At 38.9% G+C, this 13947-nt stretch overlaps 1 protein-coding gene across 1 annotated transcript in view; it reads left to right on the forward strand.

The window, feature by feature from the left end:
* rad18 (RAD18 E3 ubiquitin protein ligase) overlaps positions 1–13947 on the forward strand; it is a 49611-nt gene that overhangs the window by 30756 nt on the left and 4908 nt on the right. The window contains exons 12-13 of the mRNA XM_030052603.1: positions 95–227; positions 11023–11067. Of these exons, the coding sequence (XP_029908463.1) occupies positions 95–227; positions 11023–11067 (178 nt within the window). The remainder of the gene's footprint in view (positions 1–94; positions 228–11022; positions 11068–13947) is intronic.

A 13947-nucleotide genomic window follows, 5' to 3' on the forward strand; every position in this document is an offset into this window, starting at 1 on the left:
TAGCTGGAAATATTACATAACCAAACCTCTTGACAGTCTCCTCTGATTCATACTCATTGGCTATCTGACATGATGGCACATACTTCTTATTTAGATCAAGTTGCAGAATCAAAGAGTAGCTCATCGCCGATGGTAAAGGAGACAGGAGGTGATGCAGAGACATCGGCAGGATGGACTTCAAGGCCAAGGTCGCCCAGCCTTTCTGACAGTGAGGTGTCCATCAGCAGGTCAGCCACAGATACATGACACATCCTCATCCACTTCAGATGCTCAAAACTTTTTCAGCATTTTTATGTCAGCTTTTGGGTTTCTCTTCATGTTGTTGAAATATCCCTATTTTGGTAACCCATGAGTTGGCTTTTGGTTATATTTTTTGGCCACGAATGAGTCTGATTTGACAGTGGTGATGATGATGATCATCATCATGAAGGTTTTTTTTTTTTTTTTTTTTTTTTTTTTTTAATCTGTTTTCTGGTCTAAGGTCCTGGAAGACATTCCTGGCCATCTTTATTTTTTCAGTAAAGTAAAATCATTGACTGTCAGTAAATGCTATAGCACTGTGCTGCCAGTGTTTGGACAAAGTGGTGAATTAGAATAGAACAGAATAAAAAATCTTTATTGTTATTGTACAAATACAATGAAATTAAGAGTGCTACTCCTCATCAGTTCAGTTATGGGTTAAGGACATCTGAAAGATCATTTAAAAATGTTAAATATGGGTTTTGTGATTTTGTCTTTAACTAAATCAAATAATTCATGAATATATCTTCTTAACTGCTTAGGAAGATTCATGCCATGCATTAGGTAGATGAAGGAAAATAACCTTAACAAGTTGCCAGTGTTTCCCTGCTTCCCTGCTCTGTGATGATGTTGCCCTCTCATTTGGAGTTTAATGCGAACACTTTTTCAGTCTGAGTGATGGAAATCACAGTCACAGTTCAGTATATTGTGTTACCACAAGCAAGGAAATATATTGCAGGTAGTGTTGCAAAGGGGTGGAAATTTCCCGGAAAGTTTCCGAAGATTCCCATTGGAATTTTCGCTCTGGAATATTGGAAATTTTCAGAAGATTTTTGCTGTGACTTTTTTTTTCAATTTTTCCGAAAATTTGCGGGAAAATTCGGCTCGGGAATTTTTGGGAATTTTCATTTTTCTTGTCATCAATTTTAATGAGGTTTTTAAAAGGTTTCCATGGAAATTTAAGCTTGGGAATTTTGGAAATTTTAGTTTTTGTTGTTGTTAACTTAAGGTGAATGGGGCAAAAATAAACAATAATCAATAAAATGAATGTCAACATCAATATCACCATTTTGGAAATGGAAACCCTAATGTCCTGAACTCAGGACTCACCTCTAACCCAAAGGCCACAATGCCAGCATACTGTAAAATCATCATCCCCATGCCAAAGCGTGTGAAATAAAACTTAAATATAAACAGTCAACTTTGCATTTTGGTGGAAACAAATATGTCGCATGATTCAATGCGACATCACATCAGCATCAAGATTCAATTTCCTGCATTTCCATGCATTTTAATGGGTAGTTTGAACCACTTCATATGCACACTTTAACAATAGTACTGCACACAGTCCTGTGCCTGAATTAACACAGTTTGACTCTGCTAGGGAAAATTCCCGAAAATTCCCTGGAAATTCATTATAATGTAACATGTTTGCATGCATATCTGCTTATAACAAACCAAAATGTTTATTATGTATACATGTATATGACCGGGTGAATGCAGTGTACATAAATTCCCAAACATTCCCTCAAAATTCCCGTTTATTCCCGTTAATTTCCAAAAATTCCCATGGAAATTTTCCAACTTTGAAAATTCCGGGAATTTTGCAACACTAATTGCAGGTTTGTTTTTTTTAATCTAATTTTAGGAAAACTGATATGTGCTCATTCGTCCTGCCTCCATTGAGGCAGGAAGCGGAGGTGGAAGAGTCAAATGGCTGAAGATAGATAACAACACTGCTAATAGCAGTTAGGGGTCTAAACACAACACAAAATGAACCACTGTCTGCCTTGAATCTTAACATGCAAACTGTTTGAATTAAAAATCTATAGTGTTTTTGAGAATCGATACTGTATCACAAAACAAATATTGTAATACTCAAGTGTATCATTATTGTTTTACACCCCTAATTAAGACTGCCAGAGACTGAGCATCTGCAAGACACTGAAATGAGAAATAGATGAGGAAATACAGCAGTTGAAATGTCTGTTGTTTTGATGATTGTAATTTGTCAAGCCCATGTATTGTGGGCCAGAGGTCTTATAAGACGAGTCATTTGAGCTACTCTCAGTCCCAGGACAACTTAAAGATCCATACTATTGAATACGATTTGTTTTTGGCCTGTTTTTTCACCGTACTGTTTGCCTAATTCTGTTCATGATGGAGGCCCTTTAGCTCTCAGCAAATCTGTCGGTGGGATGCTGTGTACATGATTTTCAAGAATCAAGCTTCAAGTGCATCATAGTGAGATCACGCAGGTGCACTGGCTGATTATAAGCAGAGCTTTCAATTTGTCTAATTACAGACAGGACAGTGCACATCATTTGGCTGTCTCTGATTACAGCCTAGCAGCCAAAGACTCCAGCTGGGCCTCAGGAATCTGACAAGGTCCTTTGCTGCATCATTTATGGATATTGATAACCTCTTGTCTGTACTATCAACAGAGCATTGTAGGAATCAGGGCTCTACTCTAAAGTGATGAGTGAGTCAGTCAGCACAGTCAGAGTCTCTTAGCAGGGATGTTCCAGTCAGCTCTGATTGGTTGATGTCAGTCCCTCAGAGTGCTACATTTCTCAGTCTGCACTTAGTTACATCATATGATATGTTGGTGGTAGCACTATTTTGGGTTTCTCCACACCAAGTAAGAAATATGTTGCTTAATAAAGTTAACAGGTAATCATGCTCTTTGCTCTATTATGTAATGAACTCTGATATATTTGGCAGGTCAGTTCACAACCCTGTCCCAACAAATGATGGTTTATTAGTTTCTAGCCATTGTGTGATGAGCTTGGAAACAAATTTATAGACCAATTAGATGATTGATTAATTGATTGATTGATTGATTGGTGTGTGAAAGAACTATTACTAAAATGCTTACGATTTTTGTGTGCGTGCATGCACTGGCAGAGTGCTTGGGGTTAAGAAGAACCAAAGACTTAATCAACCAAATGCGTCCTTAGTCTGAAGTGATGCCATGAATCTTTACATGCAAACTGGTTAAATTAAAAATGATACTGTGTTTGAGAACCGACACAGTATCAAAACATTGCGATACTCAATTGTATCAATATGAGCATCTGCAAGACACTGAATTGGGAAATATAAATACAGCAGGTGATGTAGTGTTTTTTTATGTCACAACCATCATCTTCATAGTTGAGTATGCTGATGCATTTTAGGGTTTCTCCTTTATCATTGTAATTTTTGTTTTTAATGTAGCATAGTCTCATTGCTTTGATGACTTCACTGATGTAAGGAGCCTTGTACACATCATATATACATCTTAAACACATCAGACAGACTTATGTATCTCCTTATTTGACTTTATCACTCTGCCGGTATTGGAGACTGTGGCTTTGCACTTGGTCCATCTCCAGTCTTAGTCTCCCTATTTGATGTGAAAAAAGTGAAAGTTATGATCCCACAGAAAGTTCTGAACTTCTTATGTGCTGCTAAGAACCATAAGATTTGGTCAACCAAATACGTCCTTAGTCTGAACTGATTATTTATTTCTTAATTAATCTTTTAATTAATCCTCAAAATCATTAACTTCAGCTTTCTGTTTGTCACATGAAAGGTAGTCTGCAAACAGCTGAAAGGGATAGGTTGTCTGTTATGTTTATTTATCTTTTAACACAACAGCCATTTGTTTACTTTGGTTCATTGATTGTGTTTTATTTTGTGCTCTCTAGACATTTGATCATTTAGTTAAAGCCAGCGCAGGAATCTTTGGAGAAATGAGCAAGAATTTGAAAGTATAAAACATCCCTCCTCTGTGCTTCATCCCTCCCGTAGCCCCTCTCTCCAAACAGTGCTCCGGCACATGCATGATCTTGTCTGTCAGTTGACAGCGTGGGGGGAAAGCTTAATAAATCCCAAATCCATTTTATACAGAACACAGCTCTGCTTAGCTCTGTGTACTTGTTACTAAAGTATTTGCCAGCAAAAATATTTTGTCAGCACAGATTAGTCAGATACAGACACGTAATACAAACACTGAGCAAGCAGTGCTCACTCTACAGGGAGAGAGTGCCAGGTGCACAGGACCTGATTGACAGCTTTTGTCTCCTAGTCATAGCAGTTTGGAAGGCGTGCCTAGGTCTAATAGACAAACTTGAGTTTAATCTATCTGACATACACTATATTACCAAAAGTATTCGCTCACCCATTCAAATGATCAGAATCAGGTGTCCTAATCACTTGGCCTGGCCACAGGTGTATAAAATCAAGCACTCAGGCATGCAGACTGTGAAACAAGACATTTGTGAAAGAATGGGCCGCTCTCAGGAGCTCAGTGAATTCCAGCGAGGAACTGTCATAGGATGCCACCTGTGCAACAAATCCAGTGGTGAAATTTCCTCGCTCCTAAATATTCCACAGTCAACTGTCAGCTCTATTATAACAAAATGGAAGCGTTTGGGAACAACAGCAACTCAGCGACGAAGTGGTAGGCCACGTAAAGTGACGGAGAGGGGTCAGCGGATGCTGAAGCGCATAGTGCAAAGAGGTCGCCGACTTTCTGCACAGTCAATTGCTACAGAGCTACAAACTTCGTGTGACCTTCAGATTAGCCCAAGTACAGTACGCAGAGAGCTTCATGGAATGGGTTTCCATGGCCGAGCAGCTGCAGCCAAGCCACACATCACCAAGTGCAATGCAAAGCGTCGGATGCAATGGTGTAAAGCATGCCGCCACTGGCCTCTAGAGCAGTGGAGACGCGTTCTCTGGAGTGATGAATCACGCTTTTCCATCTGGCAATCTGATGGACGAGTCTGGGTTTGGAGGTTGCCAGGAGAACGGTACATTTCAGACTGCATTGTGCCGACTGTGAAATTTGGTGGAGGAGGAATTATGGTGTGGGGTTGTTTTTCAGGAGCTGGGCTTGGCCCCTTAGTTCCAGTGAAAGGAACTTTGAATGCTTCAGGATACCAAAACATTTTGGACAATTCCATGCTCCCAACCTTGTGGGAACAGTTTGGAGCGGGCCCCTTCCTCTTCCAACATGACTGTGCACCAGTGCACAAAGCAAGGTCCATAAAGACATGGATGACAGAGTCTGGTGTGGATGAACTTGACTGGCCTGCACAGAGTCCTGACCTGAACCCGATAGAACACCTTTGGGATGAATTAGAGCGGAGACTGAGAGCCAGGCCTTCTCGACCAACATCAGTGTGTGACCTCACCAATGCGCTTTTGGAAGAATGGTCAAAAATTCCTATAAACACTCTCCTCAACCTTGTGGACAGTCTTCCCAGAAGAGTTGAAGCTGTAATAGCTGCAAAAGGTGGACCGACATCATATTGAACTCTATTGTTTAGGAATGGGATGGCACTTCAATTCATAGTATGAGTAAAGGCAGGTGAGCGAATACTTTTGGTAATATAGTGTATCTGTCACAATACTTTGATACACAGCACCTGATGATCTTCCTGAACAGATGGGAGCCACAACATGTGTTCAGCAAGGAGTTCTGTCCTATCAAAGGATTTACCTTGCCGATGCATTAAAGCCTCTGCCTCATACGTGCGACACAGTAACAAATGCAGGTTTTAGTGCCTGTATTTTCCTTTTTTTCTGTGTTGTGGGGTTGTACGGAAAACCTATATGGCTAGGTGTATTTTTTCAATGTGGTTAATATCTTTGGAGAGGAAGGGTCTGTTTCAAAAATTAGTCTTATTTAAAGCATATTCATGATTGACAGGCATTGCACAGAGAAATGTCAATCGAGAAAGACAGAACAGTTGAATCAGAGTAGGACTAAGGCCAAGTTTATCAAATCCCAATGGCGTCTGGCCAATTTGCCTGTGAGCAAGCAGTTCCATAATTGAGTTGTGACCCACAGAGGAACTGTGGGTCTGTCCCTCTATGGTAGTAGTACAGCTGCATGAAACAACAACAGTGAAACTACATAAATTTTTCTTGTTATCTTGCCTCGTGGGAAACATGATGAATTTCACATAAGTCAAACTTGAGCCTGCTGCCCTTGTGAAGACCTTACAGTTGAACCAACCAGTTAAAGTATTTATATTTTTGTTTATTGTCTTATTCCTGTGGATAACTGGTATGTCTGTATCAGAACATTTTCAACTATTTGACACAGATACCCTGCAGCCTTAATAGGCCATAATTCAACCACGTGGAACGATAAATTAACAATGCAGTATATTGCAATATATTCTGTTGTGTTACATTATTGATACACTTGTCCTAAGTGATGATATTTGAGTTTTAAATTGAATTTACATGGTACATTTGAGTTGCTATGAGGCATATTTGTTCCTTGCCTTTAGGCATTTTAACTAGAACTGTTTTGTCATGGACACGCTGCAGTCGATGTGCAAATTAAAACACTGAAAACCATGACTGATTCCTGCTTATTGAAAAATTATTTTCCCTTTTCCAGCGTAGTTTTCTTCTTCAGTTAAAGATACTGTGATGTGTCGTAACTGAATATGTTAGAGTATATTGCAGAGATGCCTGTATCATTGTTATTGTGAGTGAAATATTGTGATACGATAGTATTGTGAGTTACCTAGTGATTCCCAACCCTATATGTTACTGTTGCTATACACTGCAGACATTCCACATCTCAATTGTCTACATATACTCTTTGCTTTAAATGGATTTAATAAGGGAACTCAATAAGTGAGAGTGGCTTTTACCTTGATTCACTTCCTCAGTGTTATTTATCAGAAGAGTCCCCCTAATATTTTGTAAATTCAGTGTGTAACCAGCTGAATGCAACAAGTTCATGTTGATATGTTGACGCAAAGTAGCTACACCATTAGAGTAAATTACATCATCATAAACTCCCTGGAATGCACCAAACATCATTTCACAGATTGATGATTAATTACAGGGTAAGAGTATCCAAAGGTTAATTTGTTTCTCTAAGTGATTGTCATTTACTGGTGAGATTGGTGCTGTGTATTTCATTAATGATGTAGAAGTTTGGGTCAGTCCCTGAAAAGGTGTGCTTTATCAGTGATAAGTAGCTGGAAATATTACATAACCAAAGGTCCTCTCCTCTGCCCAGACACCTCTCTACTTAGGGATTCATGGTGACGAGCTCCATGCTGATGCAGGGTCAAACTTCAAAGATGTCTCTTTTAATCCATAGGGACGACTTGCCAAGAATATTCTGCATTTTGAACACTAATTGTTGGATCATGTTAGATGGGAAGTCGATCAAGAGCCGATCATGTCATTATGTTTTATTGTTACTCTGTTACATGGCCAAGAAAGACCCTTATTTTCATCTTTTTTTTTCTTGACAAAGGATTTGTCAGACCTGGTATTGTACCTATTTTGCATTTAATTCAGGCACAGTTGTGATACTTGATGAAATGGCCATGAGTATGCCAAGTTAGGAGGTTTAATCTCAAGCAATCCAGTGCTTTGTGCATTTGCTTCTCTGCTCCCAGTGCTAGTTCATTTCGCATTCCGTTAGGGTAATCTGTTTCTCAGCATATGTCCTGGCACAATACAGTAGACTTTCACTTCTTCACTTCTGTTGATATAAACAATTCATGGTGTTTAGCTAATTTCTGTGACTCTATCCTCTGTTTCTATCTTCTGTAACAGCTCAGTTTAATCCACTTGATTTTCCCCCTCTGAATAATATGGAAACATTTTCTTAGCTCATTCATTCAGACACACATCCACTAAAGCTCTTCTACGTCCACAGTTAATTTGAAATTCATATCCCTTTTTGAATCGAGACTTGGACCGTATCAATTTATTTGAGGTTGTTTTGCTTCTCAGTGATAATAAATACCATAGTCCTAGGATGGAATTTTATTGTGGCTCCACCAGCAGGGCAGGCAGGAGCCAGATAGTTGGTACATTTGGCGCTGTGCAAGTTCCTCTCTTTCTGTCATTTTTTTGGTCTTGATTTGCAGACTAGATTTACCAAGCTCGGTTGGGGGAGCTGATCACTTTTCCCCCTGTAATTCTTCTGGAGTTTACTCTGATTTTGTTTTAGCTACAAGCAGCAACACTAGTATAAGTCATTCAAGTCAAGTACAAGTCCCTAGCATAAATCTAAAAAAAAAAACAAAACTTTACTCTCTTTGGGCATGATTGTGGCATTTTTTTTTTTTTTAATTAAAGCTCAGATGGCAAAGCTGAATTAAAATCAGTCTGTTTAGCATTACCATTTTTTAATGCATGTTCATTTACCCCATAACTTGAAGGGTTATGCAGTTGCCACCTATCTTTTAATTGAGAGAATTTTGCAGAAAATATATTTTTGTAACTGTAATATATGGCTTTATTTGTTTATGTTTTTCTTTGTTTGGTTGTTTGTTTGCTTATTTGCTTATTTGTTTATTCATCCATTCATTCTTGCATTCATTCATTCATTTAAAAAAGCCCTCTGGATTAAATCTTCTCATCCAGTTCTGTACTGTGACCCCATCCTGTACAGTGGTGATTAGAGTATGTCATTATGATACCTCTGGGTAAATATCTGGGAGCTATAAAGCTCTCAAATCCTGCTAGAAGTATGTTTTGGGACTGGCCAGTTTTTTGGAACCTAAATTCTCTTCTCTAAAATATGTTATTTAACATCACCGTATTAGTGCCCAAAGTCCTTTTCTATATATGGAATGAAATATGGGGTGTGCTGAGACACAACAGCATACAGCACCAGATGACATGATTTGCTGTGTCTCCTCTAAATGTACCCATGCTTACTACCCCAGCTGCATACTACAGAGCGACATCACAAAAAAACTTCATTGTGGTATGCTACTTGTGATGTATTGTCATAATGAGTGTTTGATGTAACTTCTATCTTAATTCTTGGTTTGTCGTTTCATGTGTGGCTACAAGTAATCTGATATACTTTGTGTGTTGCTGTCCCACAAGCTTGAGTGTTGCTATCCTGCATCATTTCCCCTATGCTGTCAGTGTTGTATTACTGGGTGCTGGTGTATTTATTTTTGCTTAAATGTACTGTTATGTAGTAATGACTTTTGCCTGTTTTCTGTTAGTGCTTTTTGTAAGCCATCAACCTGCCAGGGACTGCAGATGAAAATTATATGGTTAAATCTGGCACATTTACATTATCGACCGAAGTGCTCATAGATGTGCCCTTGAATGATGCCTAATGTGTTAATATAGACGTGGATTAGTTTGGGTCAAAAACATAACTGGAGAGAAGGAGACATGAGAATTTGACATTGTTAACACTGGGAATTTGTTATGACGGTGATACATTTTTGAACATATATCTTATAATATGGATTTTTGGATCTTAAGAAAAATGTCACCTAGTGGGGAAACAAACAGTTATGTTTATGTATTTTGTGTGTCTTCCGCCATCCTGTGTATTCAGGTCCATGCTCCAGCAGTTTCTGTGATGCCTGACTTGTTGTAAGTCCTGCAGCTTTAGCTCTGTGTTTTGTGTCATGGTAGCCTTCTTATGCAGGGCTGCCCACTGCTGCAGTGGAATCATGCTCCCTGTGTCCTGGCTCCTGGGTAGCTACACTTCATTGCAATGCAGCATCCAGCTTGCCACCTTGCCAGTGTCCCTACTTCTATCACCTCTAAGTTGGGTTTTATTTTTCTTTTGCACTTTTCTCCTGTGTGTGGCAAGTTTTGCAGCCCACAAACCTCCGTAGAGTATTCCACTTACAGCATAACCCTTTTACATACGGTTCCCCTCTGCATCCTTACCTAACACCATGTTTCTTGTCTGCTGTAAATCCTCAGTTCTGCTCTACTTCAGCCCCACCAATCCTAGTTCATCCTCAGTTTGACTACAGCTCATCAGTCTAGCCCTAGCTCATCAGTCAGACCCCTGCTTCCCAGGGGTGAATATATATATTGTGTCATGATACTATGCAATGCAAAAATGTGGCAGTGTGCAAATTGTCATAATGCACATTGTGGAGAGGTGCACTGACTTTATTAAACCATCTAACAAAACTAATAAATGGTAAAGCAATGCAAAATGCAAGTTTTACAGGGTGCAAGCCTTGATGAGAAGGAAGAATGCATTCTTTATCTTGAATGCCTCGTGCACATTTTAACAACCAACAAATTGGTAATTCTGCCAGAGCTCTGTTGCTGCCCAAGGGCAACAAGCAGGATGTGACCAGAAAATGGTCTCCTCAAAGCATCTATACCAATACAGCTGCAGATACAGGAGACAGCTTTTCTTCTGCAGCCAGAACAGGGGAGAGCTGGCCACCTCTTGCAGGAGAAAAATGCTGTAAAAAGTGTTGGAGGCTGATATAATCTGTCAATAAGTGGGAGTTAAAATAGGTTAGTTAAATAGCCTGAGGGATAACTGTTTTGATGTGAGAAATACTGATCCAACACAGTGCATTTAGGAGAGCAAGGCATCCAGTACACAGCCAAACAGTGGATATGCCTGGAGCACCTGGAGATTGAGGATGCCCCTCATGATTTTTCCTTTTTGTTTAAAAGTAATAATAATAATAATAATAATAATATGGTGGTAAAACTGCTACAACTTATCTTATTTACAGTTTTATACCTTTGTTCAAGTGTTTAGTTCTCTACAGCAGGGTCAAGATGAATTTGTTTAAATTTTATGAGGACACAAAGAAAACATTGTTTTGTATGGATTATGCCCCAGAAATTTAAACGATATTTTTCAGTCATATTTTTTGTTAATTCAAATTTTGTCATGTTTTAACAATAACATAACCAATCAATCAATCTCTCTCTCTCTCTCTCTCTCTCTCTCTCTCTCTCTCTCTCTCTCTCTCTCCCTCCCTCCATCCCTCCTTCCCTCCCTCCCCTCACCAGTTCCATTTCAGACATCTTTGGACCGGAGCCTGCCAGAAATTTTAAGTAAGTACTAATTTTGTCCTACAAAGTATTGAGACAATACAAAAAAAGTAATGACATGGTATCTTATACATTAAGTCATGGTAATGTACCTAGCCTAATATGGGTGGTGCAGCAGTCACTCTTATCACTTCATGTGCATTGTCATTTCCTAGGCTTGCTTATCCAGCAGATTTGCTTTTTCAGCTAACTGAAGGTCGGTGCTGATGTGTATAAACTGGAATTCAAGTGTCTGATGCTGTCCGTACAGCTGGCCTGTTTGCATGTAGCTAAATGCTGTTCGCATCAGACATCCCAGTTGGAGGACATACATATTTGTCAGTTTGCTTACTTTTGTTGGTGCCAGCATCCCTGTGCATTTAGGAGAGACATGAGAGATGCAGTTTAGTAAGTCGTCAGTGACCCAGTTCCAGCTCTGTATAAACCAGCAGGCATCGTGTCAGTATTTCCTTCTTCATCGTCCTTAACCTCTGTCACCATTGCCTTGTAGACGAGGCTAGAAGGCAGTAAGAGATGGTTCCTTTTTTAAGTTTATGAAAATGTTGTGAAATTGGAGGAAAAAATCAGATCCCTTAAAGAATATGCTTTGAAACAAACTTCACAATGAATTGCCCTTAAGAGGTAACGGAGTTTGTCAGTCACTGATAATACTACCCTGCTGTATTTACCCAATGTTTGATATTTAGTTTACATTGCAATAACATATCAATGATTAATGTCAATAATTGGATAAAATATGGGTTAATCAGCACAGTACAACATTTTTGGCTTGACCTTAACATTATAATAAAATGACTTTATAACTTTTAGGCATTCATTTACATGTATGACAAACAAGGCTATTAAGCAGAGCAACACCACATGAAGCACACAAATATAAATGGCATCACAAAAGCTATCTTACAAATCAGATTAAACAAATATTGTACTTTATGTAAATTAAACTTGGCACAACACATTGTCTTTGCATTATATGAAGGGTGATCTTTCCTTATCTTTTATTCTCTGCTGCTTTTGAATGTCAGATTACATAAACAACAGTCTGTGTAACGTGACATTTCAACCTGGAGGAAATAACAACCAAAATTATGAATGATTTTATGTCATGAATATTTGTCGCCGAGTCACTGTCACGTTTAAGTAGAACAGACTAGTCTAGCTCTAGTTTCCTCCATATATCTGGTATGCCGGCTAGTGTGTCAAGCTTTGTACACTTCCTGCCATTATCGATACTAATCTGTGTCAGAGTCTTTTCACATTCCTTATATTCGATATTAAATCCCCACATTCAAGCAGCACAATCTAATGCTGGGCAGATACAGGCTTGGTAGAGCTTGGTGCAAGTTAGCAAAGTTTAGCAAAGTTCATATTTTTGTCCAAATAAAACCAAATAAAGATATTTATATGAACTTGTTTAGTCCAGGTGCTTGACCCCAAAACAAAACTGAAACTTATAGGCTATGATATACTAAAATACATCATTTGTGTTTTCTGTACATATATATTTAGCTGCCATTTCTCACACCATTTACTAGTAATAGACAGCATACTTTGAATATGTTGTTCATTTTGCTATAGAAGGGTAAGTGAGTTTCAAGGCCATTTCACAGAGAGAAAGCTTCACTGAGACACTGGGAACAAAGCATTAAAGTCAAGGCAATACATCTGAAAGTGATGCCACCTCATGTTTTGTCTCCATTATTGTTCTTGCGGATAATCAAGGCTCTACTCTTCATCTCTGTCTGAATGACCTTTTGGTGAAGTCCAAGGCTGCCACTGTTCACTCCTAATGTCATCCCTCCACACCGCACTGCTGTATAAGCGTTAATATCGCCACAATGTTGGATCTCAGGAAACCTTGTCAACTCAATACCAGGAAACCAAGATTTCATTTTGCCTCGAGATAAGTAAGAAATGACATTTGCTGTTTATCACCAGAAATTCTTTATTATCGCTCTCCATTGAGATTAAAAATCTCTTTTACAAGAGAAACCTGGCCAACAGAGCAGCTATACAAGATCACAACAAAGAGACAACATATGCAACATTATATACAAAAATTACCATAAAAAAGACAGCTATTCAAACACAGTAGCCTCTCATGAGAAACAACAACATGCCTCCACCACATTCTTTATGATGCCCTTAAATTCAGTTTGATGAGTCCTGAACTGTATACGCATGGACACTGACTCACACCGGTAGTGCACTACATGTACCTCTACAAACATGTTGATTTCTGACCCATATTTTAGCAGTGGAATTTTGTTTTTGCTATCCTTCTAGTCAAGATGGAGAGGCATAGAAGATTGTCACTGGCTGGAGGGTAACATGTCTATAGTGTAAACAGCTGTAGAAAATCTTTCATGTGAAGCTATAAGTGGTTCCACATGCAAGGCACTTGGGATTTAGGGCCCTGCTTTGGTTTCCTAGGGGTTCTCTGTTATCTGAGCATTTCATTTGGTGGAGATAGTGTGTTCAGCAGGGCAGAGTAACTCAATATTGACCTATCACCTTAAAGTAACTCATTCTGTCTCTCATGCCCAAACATAAATCTCATGAAATATCTACCAGTTTGTCAGTGGTGATTCACTGATGGTATAACTCATCACTGTACACACTGAGCGGCTGCTGTCACCTCAGGCTGTGTTCTGATCCCATAAGTGTTAATGGTGATTTAACAGATGGGTGTTACAAGTGAGATTTGAGACTCCCCCCTCCCCAATAATAAATAATATATTTAGTTCATTTGGACATCTCCAACTGGCAGTTTTAACACAGAGATGGAGATTAAGGAAGGAAATAAGATAACAAGTTGACCCGTATTGCATTTGTGTAATTGCTCAAAAACGCACATTTTTTTTTTTTGCTTTAAGCTCATGT

Source organism: Myripristis murdjan, chromosome 5, assembly GCF_902150065.1.
Source record: "Myripristis murdjan chromosome 5, fMyrMur1.1, whole genome shotgun sequence".
NCBI lineage: Eukaryota > Metazoa > Chordata > Actinopteri > Holocentriformes > Holocentridae > Myripristis > Myripristis murdjan.